We start from the raw sequence: 21,392 nt of genomic DNA on the forward strand, positions 1-21,392 counted from the left end.
TCTAGAATGTTTTAATATAAGTGAGACAGCAAGAAGTACAATAGACACGACCAATGCTGACCCTCACCAGCAAAGCCAGGCCACAAGTACAGAATGTTGTGTTCTTACACAGGGAAAAGAGTGAGGGTAAGACCATTAGAAGTTCCTCCTTAGAGTAACATGTGAAAATGTTACACAAGACACTTATCTAACTGGAAATGGCAACTGAACTTAAGTCAATAAACTGATAAGTTCATGAATACATTTCCTACAAGAGATACAGCCAATAATACACAAGAAAAGTGCAAATCGGAAGTTTTATTTTTCATCACATAACACAATTAAAAAAAAGCAAGTGAACACAAGACAGGAAGTCAGAGACTAGACATATTTACAAGGCAGTTAAGCTATCAAATTTTTTCCATCTTCAAGATCAAGTCATCACAGATTTTTGTTAGTTCATCATTTTCTTTAGTCTGTTGAAGAAAAAAAATGCAGTGAGTTTCAGGTATGCCTAAGCTATGTTACATCCACATAGTGAGTAGAGTTGCAACAAGTTGTGTTTGCCAACACATGGTATAGAAAGTCCATTTACACGCTACTGACTCATGCAAATTTAGTCTAAAGGACAGTCTGCTCTGTAGAAGGTCACATGGCAACCTTAAGAGCCTCAGGAAGCGAGCCAGAATCCATTGTTCTTCTACAGACTTGCCCATAATACATGGAGACCAATTGCTAGGGAAATAAGACTTCTCAGACTCAAAGCCTGTCAGATATACTGAAATTCAAGATAGTGAAAATTTACATTTTAATCTTCACAAGACAGACAACTCTGTAGGATGATGCTTTGATACTTTTACCCACATGTGGCAATAATTTCCAAGTTGTATAATTCCTTATATGGTCAACTGGTTCAATGAGAGTTCTTAACATAAAACATTATTGTATTTGTAACGGGAACAAATGTAGCTCTGTGTTAAATGGCTTGTCTCATCTCTCAACTTACAGGCCTACTGTTTCCCCAGCTGTGCAAGCCTCAGCCATAAGCCTGAACACTAACACAAATACAGGACTTCCCCCTAACAGGAATGTGTCAGCATCATCTATTTTCAAGTCTTCAATGCTGGCAAAGATACAACCATGATGCAGTAAAACTAACAGCATGTATTTCCAGCAATCTTACTTTTAACCCTCAAAAAGCTTTTTCCTTCGAAGGGTTCTAACAAAGGAAAGTGATGTGCCTTTACAGAACATTTTAAGACTACCTAAGCAGTATGAAACACTCCAACAAATACAAGGATTAACGGCCTGAACAACATTGAAAGAGTTCAGTCACTACAAAAGAGTCTGTGTTAGTGCTAATAGCTTACAAGTCATCTGTTTTTGAACAAGCTGAACAGTTATTCAAGATTAATTCCCAGATTCTGCTCTGGGACATGTTTAAGTTTTAGATCACTACCTCCTTCAGTAGTTCAGATAACTTCCTGACACAGTAGCCAGGACCAATCAGTTCTGCAACCCACCTGTGCGAACAAACCTTTTGCTCCAGATAATCTAAACATAGAGATATGTCTTGACATAACAGAGCTGTGACTTAAGTTTCAACACCTATTTCCCAAAGTACAGCAGCCATCAAAACCAGCATAGTTAGCCTGGCTATTTTTAGCACTGGTACAAGGCAGTTCTTCACCTAGTGTAAGGCAATAGCTTTAAGAGACTCATGGCATTTTGACTAACCTTTTGTTCAAGGCTCCTCTCTAAAGACTGGATCCTCATTTGTTCTTTACGGAGACTGGCTTGTAGCGCTGCAGTCTCTGATTTAGCTTTGCTTCGTACCTGGGCAATTTCCTCATTTGCTCTGAAATGGAAGCAAGATGGTGTTTACATGCCCTTCAGACAGCACAGTAAAACTGTTCATATCATCACACTAGATTCTTGTACTTTGGATGAATCCCCAAACTGACAATGTTTTAAACCAAGTTGTGGCATTAAAAGAACTATTTTGCAGTAACTGTGAAAAAGACATATTTCACTCCCAGTACTTGGCTTCTTGACACGGTACTTACTGATGCAGCTTTTCTTCAGCATGTGCCTTTAGTGCACAATATCTCTGCTCCTCTTTTTTAATTCTAGCCAGGTATTCTTCAGCACATTTCTTCAGAGCATCTTCATTCTGTCCCAAGAACAAGCAGCCTAGTTAGCTTATGTTCTAGTAGATGGAAGTCTCTGCACTTCACAAAGGGGCTATTTGACTACACTGAAGTGGCAGTATTTGCTCATCAGAACAACGCTAACAACGGTGAAGTCCCACAGATCTACACAGGGACCAAATTTTCCCCCTTTCAACTCTTGACTTTGCAAGTCAACATTTATTCAACCCGTTTCATTCCCAGCACACTGTTTATTTAGTAGCAAACTTCAGTAAAGGGGAAAGGTTACTGAAACTGAGGTCTCTAATCAGTTCTATGTGTTTTGTTGGTTTTTGAAAAAAGTCAGTTTTGTCTTAGCTTGCAGTTGTCCTCAGAACAGGTAGAAATTCAATTACTTCAGAGAATCCATGGAACAATTCAGGCTTTGGACCCTGATGTAAGTGAATCCAACATTACCACCAAGAAAAGTTACCTTGGGAGGCACAGATGCTATGATACCTTATTTCGTTAGCTATTATAGCAAGTTGGAACTGTTTGAAACAAGTGCTAAGACGCCCTACTAATTCCAGCTCTTGAATTTAGCAACTGTTTCCAAGTGATGCTATAACTCAGTGCTAAGGAAAGGACTTCTGAATTTAGGGTGGAAAGATGGACAGACACAAAATAAAGGAAGTATGACATCAGTAAAACAGAAACTTAAGTCGTAACACAGACATGATGCCTGTTTCTCAAACCTAGACTACCATGAACCTTGTAACAGTTTAGTTCTATTAGAACTAATAGAGAACATTAAAGGCTAACTGAAGGCAAAATCTGACGGCACGTTTTTGAACAACTTAATCCATTTTTATGGATTTCATGCAATAAGAAACCATAGCTTATGCTCCTCATTAGCTTCATTTCTCCAGTGTCTGAAGGTGTTGCAGAATGAAGACTTTAGCTTAAAAACCCCCAACTTGGTAAAGAACACCCAGTAAAGTGTTATCATTTTGACTTGTAATAGCAAATCATCTTCAGCATCCATTCAACATGATGTAAGGGAAACAAGCTGCGCTTACACAGCAGCTGCTACATGAGAGTGTCTCTGATTTACAGAAAAGTGATATGCATACAGCAAGAAACAGCTCATCCTGTTTGAAGAAGCTTTTGCTTCTAACAGAGGAATCATTATCATACTTTAAGCCAGTCACTAAATACAACAAACCAGTAGTTTTAAAAATCTTTCAATAAAAAACAACCTAGCACCTGGTTTTACCAGGTAGTGTCTATACTAGCTAATTAATGGCTGCTCTAAAAATTCATCATTTCCTCTCTACTAAGTCTCATTTATCTTGGAAGGATATTATTTGCTTATAGCATCTTACTTTGCGGTAACCCTCTAGCGCTTCTTTCTGTTTTTCAAATCGTTTGAAGAGTTCTGAGAAAGATTTCTCCATAGAGTTCAGATCTGAAATAACTTGTTGCTTCTCTTCCACCATCCTCTGCATTTCTTTCTTTGAAAATTCCTTCTGCTTCTGAGCGTCCTCTAAAGAAAGTGGAGTTAACAGGGTTACATTCATGATAGCTATTGCATCACCATAAAACTAGTTCCATAGTATGGACAGATAACCCCCATACCTTCAATTCTTCCGCTTAAGCAAAAAAGGGGTTTCATAACGTAGCCTCTCCTCTGAAAGGATGCCATATCTTTGCTTTTAAGGAAGCAGACATATTCTCTTTTATTTGCTATGTATTACCTCACACCAACCCTAAGGACATTAAAGACCAACTATAAGGTACCTGCCTAAAGCGTTGTTTCTCCTGCAATATAGTCAAAATACTACACCTGAGTTTACCATAACAGGACCCTCAAACATTGTGATAGAAGGGAATCCAAAAATATTTGTTTTCATTAAATATACACAACAGCTGAAGACTGGGAGGAGACTGGGATAACAAGCCAAACTAGCACAGCAAACTCTTTCAGGACAAGTTTTCATTAGCACACCCGAGTTACATTTTGCATAGATTTAAAGAGGCACAAAGAAGTTGACATAATATTCAGCGTTCTTAAAGAACTAAACTTAAGCAAGGCACAGATTAGACTATTCAGCTTTGAACCAGGAGAATGTACCTAAACAACAAGAATTTCTTTTAATGTCTTCCTGGCTTTGAAGCCACAAACTTGACTGAAGCAAAGGCCAGGTCTGTCCATCAAGAACTCCTGTTGACAACTTATTACTTAAACAAGGTCAGATAATAAACAGTCAAACACAAGGTGCAGACAACTGGATCTACCAGTTTTAATAAAGCAACAGCTCACAGTCCACTGGAGAATGCGAAGTAGTTAGATGTGCTCACCCCTGATTCAGGAAGTCATCATACTCTACAAAGTGGTATCACGTCTGGATGAATATGCATGAAAGTGTTACTCTTACTACCTTGTCTGAAACCTTACACTCACCCTGGAAGCACTGGAGATATTAATGCCATCAGAAGAGGAGCAACACTAACTTCAGTTAGCAACCTTAAGCTAAGCATGCCCCATCCCTCCCAAGCCATTCAAAGTGTAAGTATGGAACTTACCCATCATTTGTGTTATTGTACCTTCAAACTCAGCAACTATTTTTCTAAAAAAAAAAAAACCAACCATGAAAAACAATGTTGAAGATAAATTAGAAAAAAGCAGCTGGAGTAAATAAGTAGATATAAAAAAAAAATCAAGACAGATTCATACCCCATTTCCTTGTATTCCATATGAAGCTTATCATACTTCTTTCTCCATTCCTGTGTCTCCAACTCTTTCTCTTGAACCTTTGAGGGAAAAGGTAAACCTTTATTTCTTGCACAGCAAGAGACACAAGATTTGATGCTCTGAACAGTCTAAAGGGCAGCTTAGGTATACTTATGCTTAGGTTACTTATAACTTGATATGGAGAAAAATAAGTTCTAACTGCTTAACAGATGCAAAATTAAGTGTTTCATTACAAAGTTGAGTCAAATAAGATGTAGATTGACATGTAGATTTCACATGCATCATTCCCACCTCAATGTTACCAATCTCTCTCAAAAAAGCAAGACCAGAGCGAACTCAGCGATCCTCTTGGCTACTGTTATTCATCCTGTGCATACATCATTGTTCCTTGGCCAGTAACACACTCTCAAGAAGTAATACTCTATCAAGTGACATTTATTTCTCTTATTTACAAGGCAGAGAAATTAAGCCACATAAATCCGGTAATCTTAACACAGGAAAGAACACTAGAAGGCTATTCCAGTCAAGATCAAATTATTGTTGGGAGTCATTTGTATTCAACACTCAATCTCCCCCTTAACATGTTTCCAAATTTAAAGACACCTCAGTTCATTTAAGAATAGCTATACCTACTTCACATCAGCTGAAGTAAAGTAGAACTCACAGTAACACTATTAAGCAGTATAAACACTCCTCACTAAATGTTTTGTGAAAACTCCATGAACTTTATTTCGTCCTGGGGTTTCTGTTAAGAACACCACCACCGACAGTTGGCTGCAATGTGGGAAGCCTTCAATAACAGAGGCCCTAAATACATAAAACCACCTAGAATTTTAAACACGAGAAGATGAAAGCACATGATTACTGCTAATTTCCTCTCAAAGTTGCACAGTGTACTACAGTACACTGGTTTTCAGTATTTGTTTTAGAGTAAACTAATTTAAAATATTTTGCAATATTTCAGGCAAGTGGGGCACAAGTGAAAAAAGCGTGTACCAAAATATAAAGAGAAAGAATTAACAGTAGTTAGGCTAGAAAAAACATGCTGCAAAAGCGTGTGAAGATGGAAACTGGTTAGAAACTTCCATTTGCAAACTCAGAAATGGTTCAGTAGACCCCCAAAAAAACATGCTTTCATGACATGCTATATTTGCCAAGAACAGTTTTTTCCTCTCCTCCCACTCGAGTTGTTTCACAAGAAAACCCCACACCTTAAAATTTAGCCTGTCTTCCTTTCAAGCAAATATAGTAATTCCAAGCATTTTTATTTAAGTGACAGACAGCTGCAGTCATCCAGTCACACCTGTCTTCCCACAACTATGTTTGCATGTTTTAAAGTTTTAAAATTTGTGCTCTAATCAACAATAGGACAAGCTTTACCCTATTATTATATAAATTCTTCATTTTAGATCAATGCACTAGGGGAGCCTCCCCCGTCAAAGCTGCACTTGTTTTCCTGTACTAGGCAATATGCTGGGTAAAAGTGTCCTCCTAAATGACAGAAAGCAAAAGTTGATCCTAGAAAAGCCAGTATCTTTGTACTCTGATTGGAAAGAGTAATTTAAGCAGCAAATAATCACAGCCCATCTTTGTTTGGTGTCCTTAGTGTCACTGCCTGCAGTATAGCTAGACAGGAATTTTGAGTGCTCCATTTTCTTCTGAAGTTAATTTTGAAGTGACACAATTAGCTTTAAGGACATTCATGCTTAAGTACTCCTTACATTATTTAGTATTTTAAAGGTGACATAACCCAGAAGCCATAATCAATCTAGTACTCAGATTTTTTGAGTGGATACTCTTCTTGCATGAGTAAGATGGAGGTTCAAAAGCAATTTCTGTAGTGATATAGTTAAAAAATACACTTGAAATCCCACCAACTACTTCTGCCCTCCTCCACTAATGTTTCTCTAGAGTGGCGTGAGCTCCAGATCTCACTTTTATTACCTGAACATACTGCTGTGCCTCCCCATCCCACAAAAAAAACCCACACAAGACTGATCACTGCACTGAACTGACATTACAATTTTATCCTAAGGAAATTATATTAGAAGAAATAGCTCCATCCTATTGGGAAGAACAGCTATTCCCTGCCTAGTTTAACAAGGAGTATTCAGATCACTGATACGAAGCCTGACCATTCCATCTGATAACAGATGCTTTTTAATACTGACCAGTTCTAAGGCAGAACCTGACTAATAGTGAAATTTACCCTATTTCCTTAGATATCAGCCCTGGAAAGGTCTATACTTACTGCTCCTATCAAGACAGCAGTCTTTTCAGAATGAGGCGCTTATGTCAAATACGATGGAAAGAACTATCAACTATAGAGATTTATACCAGATAATCTAAACAAAAGGGACTTTCAAGGCTATGCAAAGTTCTGCTTTGGAGAGGTCACCATACCTCTCGCTTCACCAGTTCAACAGCTGCATCCATGTCTTTTTGGCTATATTTTAGCACATCTATAATAGCATCCACTGCAGTGTTTGTGGAAGCACCAAAAGGAAGGGGAGGAACTTCACTGGTCAGGGAGTCTGGAATTAGGGGACCTGTGTCCTGTGAGGAGGGAAAAAAGTTTCAATGGATTACTATTTTCATGCCATTGATTAGCTGTATGAGGATTATTTTATGCTAAGATTTTACTTAAACACCCAAAATACCTCCATAGCATGGTTATCTTTCTTACTTTGTAGATATCTTGTAACTACGTAGTTATCTTTATGGTGTAACAGAAACAGCTATCCACCAATTATAGCCACCAGAAACGAAGCGATGACACCACACTGTTCCCCACCAGTAAAAAAAGGCACAATTTCAGGATGAACTGCTGTGTGCAGATCTAGTCAGAAAAGGTGGTTCAAACTATAAGCCTTAGACTGTAGAGCATCAAGTTTAACCAAAGTGCTTTTCATCCCAGCAGAGCAATTAAAATACAAGCTTGTCGAATTTTCATGGCTTCAGCTGCATGAAAAAGATTGCTTGATTAAAGTATTCTTAAAGACAGCTTAAATTCTCCTAGACCACATTCAAGGTTTTTAATACTTAAGAAAATGGAGTCCATAAAAGAAGTTCAACTTCTATTTAAGTGAGTATCCAGTCCGGTTTAAGATAACAGTTTAAATAAGCATTAAATATTCTGCAGTCCTTCAAATATCTGCCTAAGTCCTAAGCCCAGAGCCTAGCCCATCACTTTCCCAAAATATCAACATGACACCCAATACTCTTCCAGGCACCCTTACAGAAGTTGTAAATGTCCCCAGAAGATCTAGTCCTTTTGGTTTTTCTTCATCTTGAAGACTCACTGCAGGCTTTTCAGCTTCAAGCAATTTACTTAAATCAGCAACAGGACTAAAAATGAACAAATATACACCATTATATTCAAGCACTGCCTTTCTTTGTAAGGCTATGTATTACAGCCTAGACCAAGTCAATACCTACCCACGGTGAAGCAGAGCTGTTGTGGTATTCATATTTGTTTCAATAGTACCAGACACTGGTCTTCTCGGACTGTCTCTCAGTAGAGGGTCAAACTTCAAATACAGTGACTGTTTCCTCAAGGCAGACTCTTTGAACTGAAAGGAAAGAGGCATGAATTGGCAGATATGCTGCTTCATAGCTTAACACACACAACCCATCCCCCCCCAATAATCCTCTGGAGAGAGGGTGAGCCTATTCTTCAGCGGCCAGATCATTGTTCTCAGGAGAAAAATTACATAAAATAACTCAGTGCCCACATGCTTAAGTCCTTATGTAATATCAAGTGGACTCAATCTGCTCACAGAGAGAACCAAAAAGGCAAACATTTATGAGCAGAAGACACTGAAAGATAACATTTTAAGCTGAATGAGCAGTGTCTGTCCTACAACATTAAGGATGTACATAACACGATCAGAAAACAATTTCAGTTCAGTGTACTCACTGTATATTCAGAGCCACTCCTACTCTGGACCAAAGTAGGAGAAAGAATAACTAAGCTGAACTGGTAAAAATATGACATGCCAATTTAGAGACAGATTTCCTGAAACTGCCCATAAAACAAAAGAACTTAGAAAAAAATATTTTCAAAACAATGATCCTGCACTTTCAAAGCAATATGTTCTTGCAGTTTTGGCAACCAGAGAGGTGAAACGTCATCCATCTCAGTTCCACTGCTGTTGAAGAAAAATAGCACCTCTGCAAACTGAAAGCAAGAGTCCTCTGATCTTTAATAGAATTGCTTATAACTACATTTCCTTCCACCACCACCCCCTGCCCAGCCTTGTTGACACATTCCTTTGTAATCGAACCTGTATTTCTGTGGGCAAGTTCAAAGTGAAGTTATTTCATGGAAACATTTAAGGCTTGACAGTTTCATTTTCCTTTCCTCTCCCCTCTGCCAGGGAAGCAAAAAAACATTTCAATGTCATACTTACTGACGAAGTCCCAAACTGTTCCAGATAGTCTATTTCTATGCCCATTCCTAGAACTGGAAAAGGAGGAAGTGATACAATGAAGACACAATATTGTCATATTGTCTTACAGTGAAGCACCCACAGAAAGAAATAGAGGTATGTACATAAAAGAATAAGAATTACAATCTCACCATTAAAATTAGCACACAGCTCAGACTTGAAAAAAGAAGTTATAGCCATTTCTCAATATACTGTTTCCACTCAAGTATTAAGATAAGTGACAGACTGCTCTGCAGTCAAATCATTTGCTCATCCTTCCACACAATGCTCCTACAAGGAATAACCCTTCTAGGTGGTTAAGTCACAGCTACGTAGGAAGCTTTCAAGACAGGCATGCAAGTACAGAATGACCACCCACACTGAAATATGAAGTCAGTATTTGAGTAGTGCTAACGCCTGCAGTAATCTACAAGACCCACAAATACAGGCAGTCGCATAGCTCTGCTGCTCTCAATCTAGGGAGTCCTTAATAGCAGAAGTGATTTTAATGGATCATTTTTCTGATCACAGAAAGCTGCCACTGAAACTCTATAAAGATAGAGTCTGTACCAGCCTAGATTTGATCCTTCCAGGCAGCTGAATGGTAATAGCCAGCTTTTTAAATTTAGCTTAACCCAGGAAAAGTTAGAAATGAGCTTAGGTGCATTTCCCAGCCTTGCTAGTCATTGTAGGTTTTACAGTCCTTTCAGAAAAGATGAAAGACAAAAAACTAAAATCAATGCCAAAACTGAGGTAGAGAAACACATACACAGAGGTCATTGTAACAATATCTTTTCAGTCTGTTCTGAAGAAATGCTCTTACCTTCAGATGATGGTCTGAAGAACTCTTCAGGTTCAGAGTCAGCTGTCTGCTCATCTGTTGTTATTTCAGTTCTGTGGGAACTAGGTTTAATTTCTTCTGCAGACATTGACTTTTTTCCACTGTCAGTGGAAACGAAATTATCTTGAGAGGGGACATTAGCTGGAGACATTTTAGAGGGGCTCATTTGCTTCTCCTGATGAGAAAAAACAATCTTTTTTACTGTTAAAATAATTATTTAAATGCAATGAAAATTACAATAATGGTCCAATTGGTTTGTCATATACTAGCTGGGCAGTCAACAGAATAAACCAAGAGTTCACAGGCACAGAAACTAAACTACCAACACTGAGTAGAGCTCATATTATACAGGAGTCGCTTTTTTAGAGTCTGTACCCTTATGTTTGTCCTTCTATGTGCCTGCTGATCAAAAAAGTACTAAATACAAAGGTACTATTTTGGCTGTCTGATGTTACCTTCAAAAGACAAGTCTGCACAGTTGATAGCCATTCTAGAGTTGCTGAATATGCATAAACACACTAATTCTTAGCCAAAGTATCAAACCTGGGTTTGACAAGGTTAAGTCAAAGAACTCTGCTTCATGGAATAACTTGTTAAGAGACAGCTATCTTTCCTATGCCTTACCATGGCGCTCTCTCCTGGAAATTCAGCTTCTACTTGAACTCCTGGCTTGTTGTCTTGAGTTCTTGGCTTATCTTCTACCACACTCTGTTTGCTTATTTCCCTATAGAAAAACAAAACAAAACAAAAACACAATACAAGTCTCACAGAGAGTTCCAAATTCTATATTACCAGAAATACTAAGGCACTGAACAAAGTAAGCTTCTTTGAGAGTTCCTACTGCCACAGTACAGGAAGCTTTATGGAGGGTGGGGATGTTAATTCACTGTCTTGCCCAGCAACAACTTAAATGACAGAAAGCTCTCCCTCCATCAGCAGTGTTATCTGGGAAGCAGAAAGTCACGGCAGTATCACTTATTCCTATTCACTTAACACTGTTCTCTTATTTCCATTTGTTAAGCTCTTTTTTAATTAAAGATAGGCTTTTTGTTTCATTAGGAACAGAATTACAAGCAGTCTGCTACTCTTTCAGAAGTAATGCAGATTCAGTGTAAAGCACAGCACTGCATTAGAGATGTCCAATACGTTAGTTACTGCTGACAGCACAAACTTAACTTTCCACCTTGGTAAAGAGTAGCTGATCATGTTACACAGGGAGCAAACATTTCTGTCGGGTGAAGAATCTTGTGCCAGTCTAGTTCTGGTGAGCACCCGGCTATCTGTAGTAATGCTGGCATTTTAATAGACTTTCTAGGAAAGGCAACACAACATCTCCCATTCTCAAATAAAAAGCTTTATGTGGTGCCAAAAAGAAATGCAACTTAAGCAACAGGCCTTTTTATTGGAGATTGTATTCAGATACCAAGAACATACAAGGAAGCAATAGCACCTCAGAGTTCAGCCAGGACACTACACGGAGAACAATTACCTGGTCCCTTCATGTCCCACGCTGCATGACATGCAGTGTTGCTGCCTGCTTACCTGTTTTTTGAAAGAGGGCAGCAGTCACCCAATTCTCCACATTTTACTGTAATCTCAGAGTAGTGGGGAAAGAACCATATGACCAAGGTACTAATGTTCTTCCCATATAAACCTGTTGCCTCCCATTCCTCCATATTTAAGAACACCTTTTGCCCAGAGCTACCTGTCTCGGGATGGTTTCCCCAGCGAGATCTTTGCTGTTGCAACGTATTGTGTTAAAGGTTACGATGTGCAATAGGCTCAGCCGACCTCAGAGGGAGGAAGTCAAGGAGGTAGGAATCAACTAGTTAGATACCATCTAATTATCTTTTCCTCACACAAGTTCAAGGTGCTTCTACATTCAGCTACAGATTTACTTACGGACTTTTGGGTTCTCTTTTCTCAGGAGTTTCACAGGCACTTGGTCTGTTATCCTGCTCCACTGGAAGAGGCTCCCTTCCTGATGACGTACTATCCTGCTCCTCTTGCAGGTGAACTTTCTGAGGGCTAGGTTTAGAACACTTGGGTGAGCTGGAAATTTTAGAGCCTCCCCCAAACGGATTAAAGTTTGGATCATCAAGTTTGTCCCAGTCAAACTTATAAGATGCTTTGGGAACAGGGATTTCATCTTCCACATTACTTTTATTTTGCACTTCAGTAGTCTCTGTTTTCGTTTTGGCAACAGGAGTTTTTTTCGAAGGTGGCTTAATTCCAGGTCTTCTACCTAGTTTCTTAGGAGGTGGCTTTCTAGCAGTGGTATTGTCAAAGTCAAATTCCAGTTTTACTGGTCCAGCCTTGGTGACACCAGGCTTTTCTGCAGGTTCCACTTCAGAGACAGCCAGCTCTTCTACAGAGGCTTTTTCTGCTACTGAAACATTCTGAAGCTTCGATTCCTCAGTTACAGAAGAATTAGTTACATCGGAACTACTAGGACCTAAGTTGCCAGACAACTGTACGGGAAGTGTAGGTGCTTCTGCTAATCCCATCGAATTATTAACTTGGCTCACATCTGTGGAAGCAGGCTTCACATCCTGCACAGAGTCACTGATGGCTTGCTTAGGGGACAGCTTGGATTTGTTAGACTCCAGTTCTCTCAATACAGATTCTTTTCCAGAGAAAGGAGTCTTCTCTTCAACTGAGTGCTCTGCACTTGCTGTGGTAGAGGCAGAAGAAGCTGTATCATCCAGAAGAGAATCATTACTTTTTTCAGTTTTCTCTGGGGTGCTAGATGCTCTTACAGGAGACTTCTGCAGGTTTCCAGGAGAATGCTGCAACTGCACTGAACTTTGAAAGGGATTGATGTCATTTAAGTTATCAAAATCAAGATTGTAGGAACCTCGACCCTTCACTGGCATCTCATCATCTGGATAAGGAGCCGCACTGACCTTCTCTGGCATTTGTGTATTTACCACTGTATTGTTTGTTTCAGCTTCAGCCTTTTGTTGACATGTGCTGCATTAAAAAAAGTCAGATAACACATGCTATAGTTATTTTTTAGACATCATTTGAAATAATCTTCAGAAAGATATTTGCACAAGCAGCGTTGTATGCTCAGAGTAATTTGGGGTTTTTCTGTCGTAAGGCAGCTGACAGCAAAATAGTGTCATAACAGCAAGAATTCAGTTGCCACCTAAACAGAAGTTATCAGGTCTGGTACGTATGAACTATAGGGAGATCGATCCTTGAAACTAGTCAGTATTCTTAAGCTGTCTGTTCTACATGACTATGTTAACCTTATGCCAGCCACCACTGCAGACTGCTCTACTGACATTTCCATTTCACTCGACAGTGACATATACATTGCTTAGGAGGAGATGTTAACAGTAATCAGCTCAAACACAGGCATGACTAGTAGCACATCTTCATGTAGATTCAACTATGAGTCATGACAGACTCACAAGTCTAGGACCAAACTGAGTCATGATTCAGGTTCTCCCATTCTAGTCATTACTTTGTCTGGCCATTCTGGCAGATATTTTTCCCCTGAAAGTATGCACCAGCATTTCATCTATGAGGGCCTACATACCAAACCAGAACCTGGACTTCAGGCACTCTAAACTCTGTACAACAGCAAATCTGAAGAAGAAAGCAGTATACAAGAAAATAGGTCTCCAGTAAGAGAAAGATTCTCTAGCAGAAGAAACAGGTTAAAGAAAGTTTGTGTACTCACTACTGCTAGGTATTCTACAAGTTATTGTGCTCCACTTTATTTCCCCAAACTCTACTCAACTTTTGAGACTTCGCCTCAGACTACAGAGAGTTAAGCCATTACTTCCTGAAACAGGATTTCCTCCCATTGTTTTGTCCCTTCGTAAAGATATTATTTCTATGTCCCACCCATATCTGCTGTAGAACAGAACATGATTAAAAGCCCCTCACTAAAAACACCACTTAGATAAACCCAAAAGCAAAGGCAGGAGATAAGAGTTCAGGAAGTCCTTCTCACCCGGTTTGCGTGCCTCTTCCCTGCAATAGTTCAGCCCCAGGCTCCTTCCACTACTCAGGCCCCTCCCATTCTCCTTCAGTGTTTAACCTAATAAATGCCAGTCAAGAGTGAGACACCTGCTTGAAACTTCAGTTACTTGAGACTAGTGACACCCTTCAGCAACAGCCAGTCCTTTAGTTTATTCACTACAAACAAATCCTTACATTTTAAAAATATAAAGGACGTGTACAGTAAAAGCAATGTCTTGATACATAATTATGCTTTAACTAAAACTAATTCGGTGCTAGCCCTTTTAGCTCACTTGAACCTTATATGTACTAAACCATCGTTTATTTGTGTGAGCAATAAGTTTGGGGCATAAACGCAATTAAGTCATTTAATTGTGTTGGCTAGCTCAGAAGTACTTTTCTGAACTAGAGTATCCATGCAAGTTAACAGCTGCAGCAAATCTATGCATTTAAAGAACACTTCCCATGTTCCCATCTTTCTTCCCTCTCCCCTTCCCAAAGATACAAGAACTGGGGTCAAATGAAAGTATTGGGTAGTTAAAGACAAGCAAAAGGATGTATTTCCTTGCAGAAGACAAAGCTAAAATCAGACTTCTTGCCACTAGGAATTATGGATTTCAGATGTTTATACAAGTTTAAAAAGGGGCTAAAAGAATCAGTAATAAAAATATGCATTGAAACCTATTAATAACATTATTATACCATTATAGCAATATCTCTAGTAAAAGAGTTGCAAAACACCACATTGGACCACTGCAGACTCTATGCTCTTCTCCACACAGCCACCATACGCCACTTTGATACCCAGCTGCATAGGCTGTAAAGACACACAAACTGGTTCCTATTTGGGATTGATGTTATAGTCACTTTGTGTTGCTAGATTTTCTTTAATCTCAATACTCATTGATCAAGGTGTCAATTCAAGCCAACCCTTCAGAAGATGCATCTTAAGGAAAAAAAAAATCTAAAGAAGCAAAACTGTACTTAACATACAAAAGAAGTAGTTTCAGGGCTTAGGTTTAAGGATTAGGTTCAGAATAGTTGTAGTCTCACATGAAAACCTTACTGTAGGGGAAGAGTTTTGTATTCTCTGCCTAATGTGCCTCTTCTCTTAAACTATTATTCAGATCATATGTCACCTCCATGAAATCAGTTACTGAGGAGTTAGAAATAGAGTTCAGTATTCAGTATTACAACCAAAATAATTGTCATTATGTTTAGGAAAATTTTATCTTTGAAAGAGTTTGTGCAAAGTCAGCATTAATTTTGGTCCTTTTGTGCAGCTTACATCTTGTTGTAAAACTGCATTTTAACTATCCAGGTTTTTAATGGAGAAAAATTAACTTGAGTAGGTCCCACATTGCTAATACTACTAGCAGTGAACGCATTACTTACTCAACGTTGATGGGTGCAGATAAAAGATCATCCACCAAGGCATCACTGTAATCATCAAGCGTGAAAGTAGTCTCGAGTTTGTCTGACATAGCAGGGCTTAAGATTTTTCGAGTCTGAGGATCTCTTAGAGGAGTTTGAAAGGTTACCTTTAAGAAAGGGGTAGAGGCGGAAGAAAAAAACCAACATTAACACCACAATATTTTCAAGCTCCAAATAGCATATGCATTCAGTAGCAGAGATCACAGAAGACAAGAGAGTATAAATCAATACAAAAGCAAAAGTTTACCTTCATAGCTTTTGACACACTTTTTGGTGGCAAGTTTTCTTTCTGGGACAGGCGTAAAATGGAAGGTCTCCCTGTAGGTTCCGGTGGTGCAAAGAAAAATCCACAGTCGTCTTCTGTTAGGTCATCATTGACGTTTCCTCCGTTTTCTCCATTTTCTGCATTTAAAATCTGCAGACTCATTCTAGAACATCAACACATACAACATCACAGCATGAATGAGAGGGTGTGGTCAGCCAGATGCACTTTCAGATAATCGAAGAAGTTAGAAGCCTGGCACTGGCTGGCAAAGATTAACAGCTTCAGAAGTTTTAAAAGTACTGAAAAATCTTCATATTAAAAGTTAGATCTCAAAAGACTCTGAAAGCATCTAAATGCAGCACTGCACAGCCCCTCTGCTTTTGTTAGCGGTCTAGGAAGTTAATTGTGATACTGTGCTTTCCAGAGTTCACATTATAACCTCACTACTTTAGCTGCCGATCCTTTAAAGGGAGCTCTATCATTTGCAAGTTTCTTCATTCCCAACCCCTTAAAGGCAGTAGTGACATACAGTGACGTCTCTTGTAATAGGGCATCTAGCTAAGCAAAATTACAGCCCTTGCAAGGGGCTGATGACAATCATTTCTCTGTCTTATTCACATGGTCTCATTACTACATTGTACACCAGCAAAGAGCAAAAACAAGTTTGGTTAGTTAGGGTGCATTTAGGATCACAGTCCTGAATAAAGTTAGCTAGCTTTTTCCTGCGCTGTCTGAGCACATGCTGCTCTGTGAGGCACATAGTACTTAAGAATCCTTTGCAGCATAGACATCATTGGTATGCAAGTCTGAAAAAAGTAATTAAAAAGGTATTTTAAAAATATTGTTCTTACATTGGACATGCACAAGATTTAGCAGACCATATAGGCTGATCTAGTCTTTAGTATTTCAAGTCCTTCACACTTGAAACTAAAGCTTGCATCACATCCAAGATTAAGGATGACAATAAGTTAGAAATGGAGAAAGAACATGCATTTCAAGCACTCCAGGCATTCCAGCACATTATAGGTACTTGAACTCTGTCTACCTTTTATTGCCATTGGATCCTCTGCTGTTCTTAAAGGTTTATGACTAATACTCAGTGATGCTACTGCTGTTTAAAACAAAAATGGAAGCCAAAACAAAAAAAAGGACCAGAGCACAGAAGGCATGTTAAGCAAGCTCTAGGCATAATCACTGTCCATGAAGGATGACCCTTGAGAAACAGTTTTCTGTCAAACTGCTAACAAAGCAATTTCTTTCATAAGAACTGATGTGTCATCTTGTACCACCTATGCAAAATAATTAGTATCAAGTAGAGGAGTTGTTGGCTTTCTGCAATGGATAACCATTCCAAATTATTTCAAACGCTTGATTTGACCAAAATGCTAATCCTTAGCTTGTTTCTCCATCCTCCAGCATGCAGTCAAGATTAATCCAGACAATCAGCTGAGGAAGACTCCAAATAATTGCCTTCATTCACATAAAGAGGGAACAAGGGCACTCCCACTGAAAATTAAGTATGTTTTTTTTCAATTTCATAACCCTTATGTATCCAAATTTCTGCATTTAAGCCTCTGCACAGATTTCATACTCTCCACAGAACTCAGCTACTTTGCCTGCAAGCCCAACAACGGCACTTTTAATCAGAAATGGAATGCAAACAGTGGCTACAGAAGCCATGGCGAGCAAAGCATGCCTGTATTCGCTGTTTCTTCATTTCTTCTTCATTCTTCATCCTGCTCATACTTTAGCGCAAGTTATTTTATACATAAATTATTTTTACATTAACAACTTGTAGAACTGGAAGTGAACATCATTGCTTTCCTTCATTCCAAACTAAAATTGAGACAACAGATCAAGTGGACCTTTACACACTGTAGTTATTTACTGTAATTACTTTAGAAACAGAGACTAGGACATGAGAAAGTTGGCAACACCTTCAAAACAAGTTCCATAAGCAAGGGAGGTTTGTTTGGAGACTTGCTCAGGTTTGTCATGGACCTACTTGTGCACCATTGCTAAATCAGATCATTAAAATACCCAATGTATTGGCACCATATGCATACACTTTTGCCCAGCATTTTAGATATTAAATCTAAAAATCAAACTTCTTTCTAGGATTAAACCATTTTAAAGGTAATTCAGCATTTATTTAAAATATTTGCAATCAAGATTTGGTCTAAATTCTTTCACAAGTTCCTTAGCTAGTAACTGTGATAAAGTAAAAGGGGAAGAGAAGCTTTATTAGAGACACCTTTTTGTTTAAAATGGTCAGTGTCCAATGCATGCAAGCAAGCATTGTGAAAGGCAACAAGTTTTCCCACTATGGCCAATCAAAGTTCGCAAAAACAAAACTGCTCCACATTTTAGAATAACATTTATCCAGGCACAAGCAGCAGTCTGTCATTCGGGATTTGAAAATGAACATTAATTCAAATGGCATGAGATAATTAAACCTCAGGTACCCATCATTTTTAAGTTGAGGGCTTCACAGCAACTATCTGTTGTTTAATGATCACAGGGGCACAACAGCCAAAACACAAATTGTGATCCTCAAATGCCTAAAAAATGCCACTGAACATGCAGGGCAAAGATGGAATTTTTCTACGTAATTATCCTCCTGAACTCCTCCAGCAGCTAAGATAGAGAGAGCACTTGCTCACGGCAGAGTAACTTAGTACTGGCTCACAGAATGGTGGGGGTTCAAACTGACACAGAGCCGGCCGCTATATGGGGTTTTTAGTGCCAACATCTCAAATCGGAGCACAAACTCTCTTCTGGTTAACTGACTCCTGCGTAATCACGACCTTCCCCCCGAGTACAGAAGCCACCCGACTCTCAATAGACCATCTGAGGAAGGGGAATTTGCAGCGGTTTTAACAAAAAAGCCAAGCCTGGGAGGCAGGAGCAGCGGCGCCCCAGGCCAGCCGGCCCCCGCAGCTCGTCGCAGGGCAGCAGAAGCCGCCCTTGCCCTTCAGCTGAGCCGGCGCCGAGGGGAGGAGGGGCAGCAAGGCCGGGGAAGGCTTGACAGGCTCTCAGTCCCTGCCCATCGTTGCACCTAGGCGTGCTTTAAGGAAAAAAAGAAGCCCAAACAAAAAAAAAACCTAACCCTCCCCTAACCCCCCAGTACTCCTGAGTCACCCTAGGCCACAGGAGCCCCACATCACACCCCTCGAAATGCAGCGGGGTACCCTCAACAACCCCCAGCCGCCCACCGGGGCTGCCAGAGCCCCCCCTCAGCCCCATGAAGCCCCCAGGCTCACACAAGTGCCCACGTATATGCCCGCCCCCCCATACTCAGAGGCAACCCCGAGTACCCATCACCCTCAAAACTCACAAAGATGCTCCCAAGGTCCTCCCGAGTGCCACCTGATCCTTGAATTCATGGGTGAGCCCCTGAACTCCATCACTATCACCCCCAAACTCCTAGCTCTGTTGCATTCCCAAACTCAAAGAAGTTCCCCACACATCTCTTAGTCCTGAACTAACAAAAGTGCCCCTCAGACCCCTCGACAGGAGCTCCCCCCGCCCTACACCACCCCAGGCTCACAGAACGGGTCCCCCAGCCCCCAGAGCTCGCAGAGGGGCTCCCCCAGCCTGGCCCCACCAGCCCCACACCACCCCGAGCTCACAGAGAGGGTCCCCGAGACTGCCCCCACCCCAGCCCCACCCCGAGCTCCCAGGGAGGGTCCCCCACCCTGGCCCCACCAGCCCCACACCACCCCGAGCTCAGAGAGGGGATCCCCGAGCCCCACCCCCCCCCCCCAGACTCGGCGAGGCGGCGGGGCAGCCCCGCAGCCTCCCGGAGGTGTCCCCACCCCCAAAGGGCCCCTACCTGCCTGCGAGGCGCGGTGCCGGCCCGCGGGCGCTCAGCTGAGTCTCAGCTCGGGACCCAGAGGGCACAAGTTACCCGCCGCAACCGACCAGCGCCCCCTCCGCCCCCGCCGCAGGATTTCAAATTTCAACGGGAGTCCTGGCCCGCGAATGAGGAAGCGGCATTCGGAACGCGTCCGCCAATCAGAACAGCGCACTCCGGGGGGGGGCGGGGAGAGCCGCGACGCGTGGCGGATGCGCCCCCGCGGGAGCGCGCTCCCGCGCGAGGCATGCCGGGAAGTGTAGTGCGCAGAGCTTCGTCATGGCGCCACGCTAACGTCGACAACGGCAGAACGCCTCAGCCCGGGGGCGTCCGGCAGCGGAGCTCGCCTCAGACCCGGGCGCGAGGAAACATGCGTGTTTGGCGTTCTTCGGGTAGAGCCACGCGGTGCTCTGGTAGTCCAGGGCCAGTCCCCGGCGGACTTCGTCGTCTCCGGGGGCAGAGACGTGTGTCTGCAAATCCTGAGGTAAATAATGCCCCCTTTGGCACGAAACTGTAGGTAATAATAGAATCATTAAGGTTGGAAAAGGCCTCTAGGATCATCAAGTCCAACTGCCAACCCGACACCCCCAGGCCTCCTAAGCTATGTCCCAAAGTGCCATGTCTATGTGGTTTTTTAACAGCTCCAGGGATGGCAACTCCAGCACCTCTCTGGGCAGCCTGTTCCAATGCTTGACAACCTTTTCAGTAAAGACATTCTTCTGAATATCCAACCTAAAACTCCCCTGACACAGCTTAAGGCCATTTCCTCTTGTCCTATCACTAGTAACTTGGGAGAAGAGACTGACCCTCACCTCACTACAACCTCCTTTGACGTAGTTGTAGAGAGCGATAAGGTCTCCCCTCAGCCTCCACCAGGCTAAACAACCCCAATTCCCTCAGCTGCACCTCATAAGACTTGTTCTCCAGACCATTCCGCAGCTTCGTTGCCCTTCTCTGGACACGCTCCAGCACCTTCATATCTTTCTTGTACTGAGGGGCCCAAAACTGAACCCAGTATTCAAGGTGTGGCCTTACCAGTGCCGAGCACAGGGGGACAATCACGCAAGTCACAATATTCAGAATCACTCAAATTCTCAATACCCAAAACCTTTTGGATTGGAAGGAGTGATGTAAGAGGACAGGGACAAACTGCTGAAGGCCCATATGGATTTTTCCAGACCCCAATATACCTCCTCGGCATCAGCCTCTCCATCGACTCGCTCTGTGGTCGGGGGAGAGCCAGGCAGGCACTTGCCCACACATGCTGCCCTGTGCTGCACACACTCTGATTTCCACACAAAGCAAAAATGAGCAACAATTTCAGATGGAGATTCCAGTATTATTCTTGAAGGTGCCTGCTGTGGAGGAACTGGGGCTGGGGCCTACACAGCCTTCGTAAGAGGTCAATATAAGTAAACTTGGAGTGTCCCCTGAGACCTAGTCCTGTGGTGAGTTTATGAAATACTGTTGATACCATTAGGACTCTTTGAAGGAAATGAAAGTTGCTGATATAGAAATTAATGCAGGATCAGCTCAGAAGCTGGAAACTGGAAGAATGTCCACATTTAAATTTTGGCTCCATTCAGAGGCCCATGTTGATCAGTAAATCCATGTGAAATTCCATCATCTTCAGGACTTCTGCAGAACTGTCCCATGTAGCTGTTAGAGCTACATTTTGCCTCTCTTCCTCCCTCGCAATATAAATCCATTGGTCCCCTGTAGCCCCAA

General features: G+C 41.3%; 1 protein-coding gene across 3 annotated transcripts; it reads right to left on the reverse strand.

Moving 5' to 3' along the window:
* Window positions 1–282: 282 nt before the first annotated feature.
* Window positions 283–20,175, reverse strand: TACC3 (transforming acidic coiled-coil containing protein 3). 3 transcript variants are annotated; one of them, XM_075092071.1, is made up of 16 exons: window positions 19,644–20,175; window positions 15,791–15,971; window positions 15,505–15,650; window positions 12,037–13,107; window positions 10,759–10,858; window positions 10,117–10,309; window positions 9,276–9,328; window positions 8,302–8,435; window positions 8,103–8,211; window positions 7,267–7,419; window positions 4,846–4,922; window positions 4,695–4,738; window positions 3,494–3,654; window positions 2,046–2,152; window positions 1,717–1,837; window positions 283–455 (listed from the first exon to the last, which is right to left on the reverse strand). In XM_075092071.1, exons 2-16 carry the CDS (start codon window positions 15,968–15,970, stop codon window positions 390–392), a joined length of 2,715 nt encoding a protein of 904 aa, XP_074948172.1. In that variant the 5' UTR covers window position 15,971; window positions 19,644–20,175; the 3' UTR covers window positions 283–389. The 3 variants fall into 3 exon arrangements, with proteins under 3 accessions (XP_074948172.1, XP_074948173.1, XP_074948174.1); XM_075092072.1 differs by having other exon boundaries at window positions 19,648–19,756; XM_075092073.1 differs by lacking the exons at window positions 15,505–15,650; window positions 15,791–15,971; window positions 19,644–20,175 and adding an exon at window positions 14,102–14,189.
* Between the last annotated feature and the right edge of the window lie 1,217 nt (window positions 20,176–21,392).

Source organism: Phalacrocorax aristotelis, chromosome 4 (genome assembly GCF_949628215.1).
Source record: "Phalacrocorax aristotelis chromosome 4, bGulAri2.1, whole genome shotgun sequence".
Taxonomy (NCBI): Eukaryota; Metazoa; Chordata; class Aves; order Suliformes; family Phalacrocoracidae; genus Phalacrocorax; species Phalacrocorax aristotelis.

Bases quoted from the DNA above. Each gene is read 5' to 3' on its own strand.
- TACC3 (XM_075092071.1), bottom strand. From the start codon at position 15,970: ATGAGTCTGCAGATTTTAAATGCAGAAAATGGAGAAAACGGAGGAAAC. The intron at 15,651-15,790 runs GTAAACTTTTGC...CCTTTCTTAAAG, and splicing joins GTGTGTCAAAAGCTATGAAG to GTAACCTTTCAAACTCCTCT. The intron at 7,420-8,102 runs GTAAGGGTGCCT...CCCTCCTCACAG, and splicing joins TGGGGACATTTACAACTTCT to GACACAGGTCCCCTAATTCC.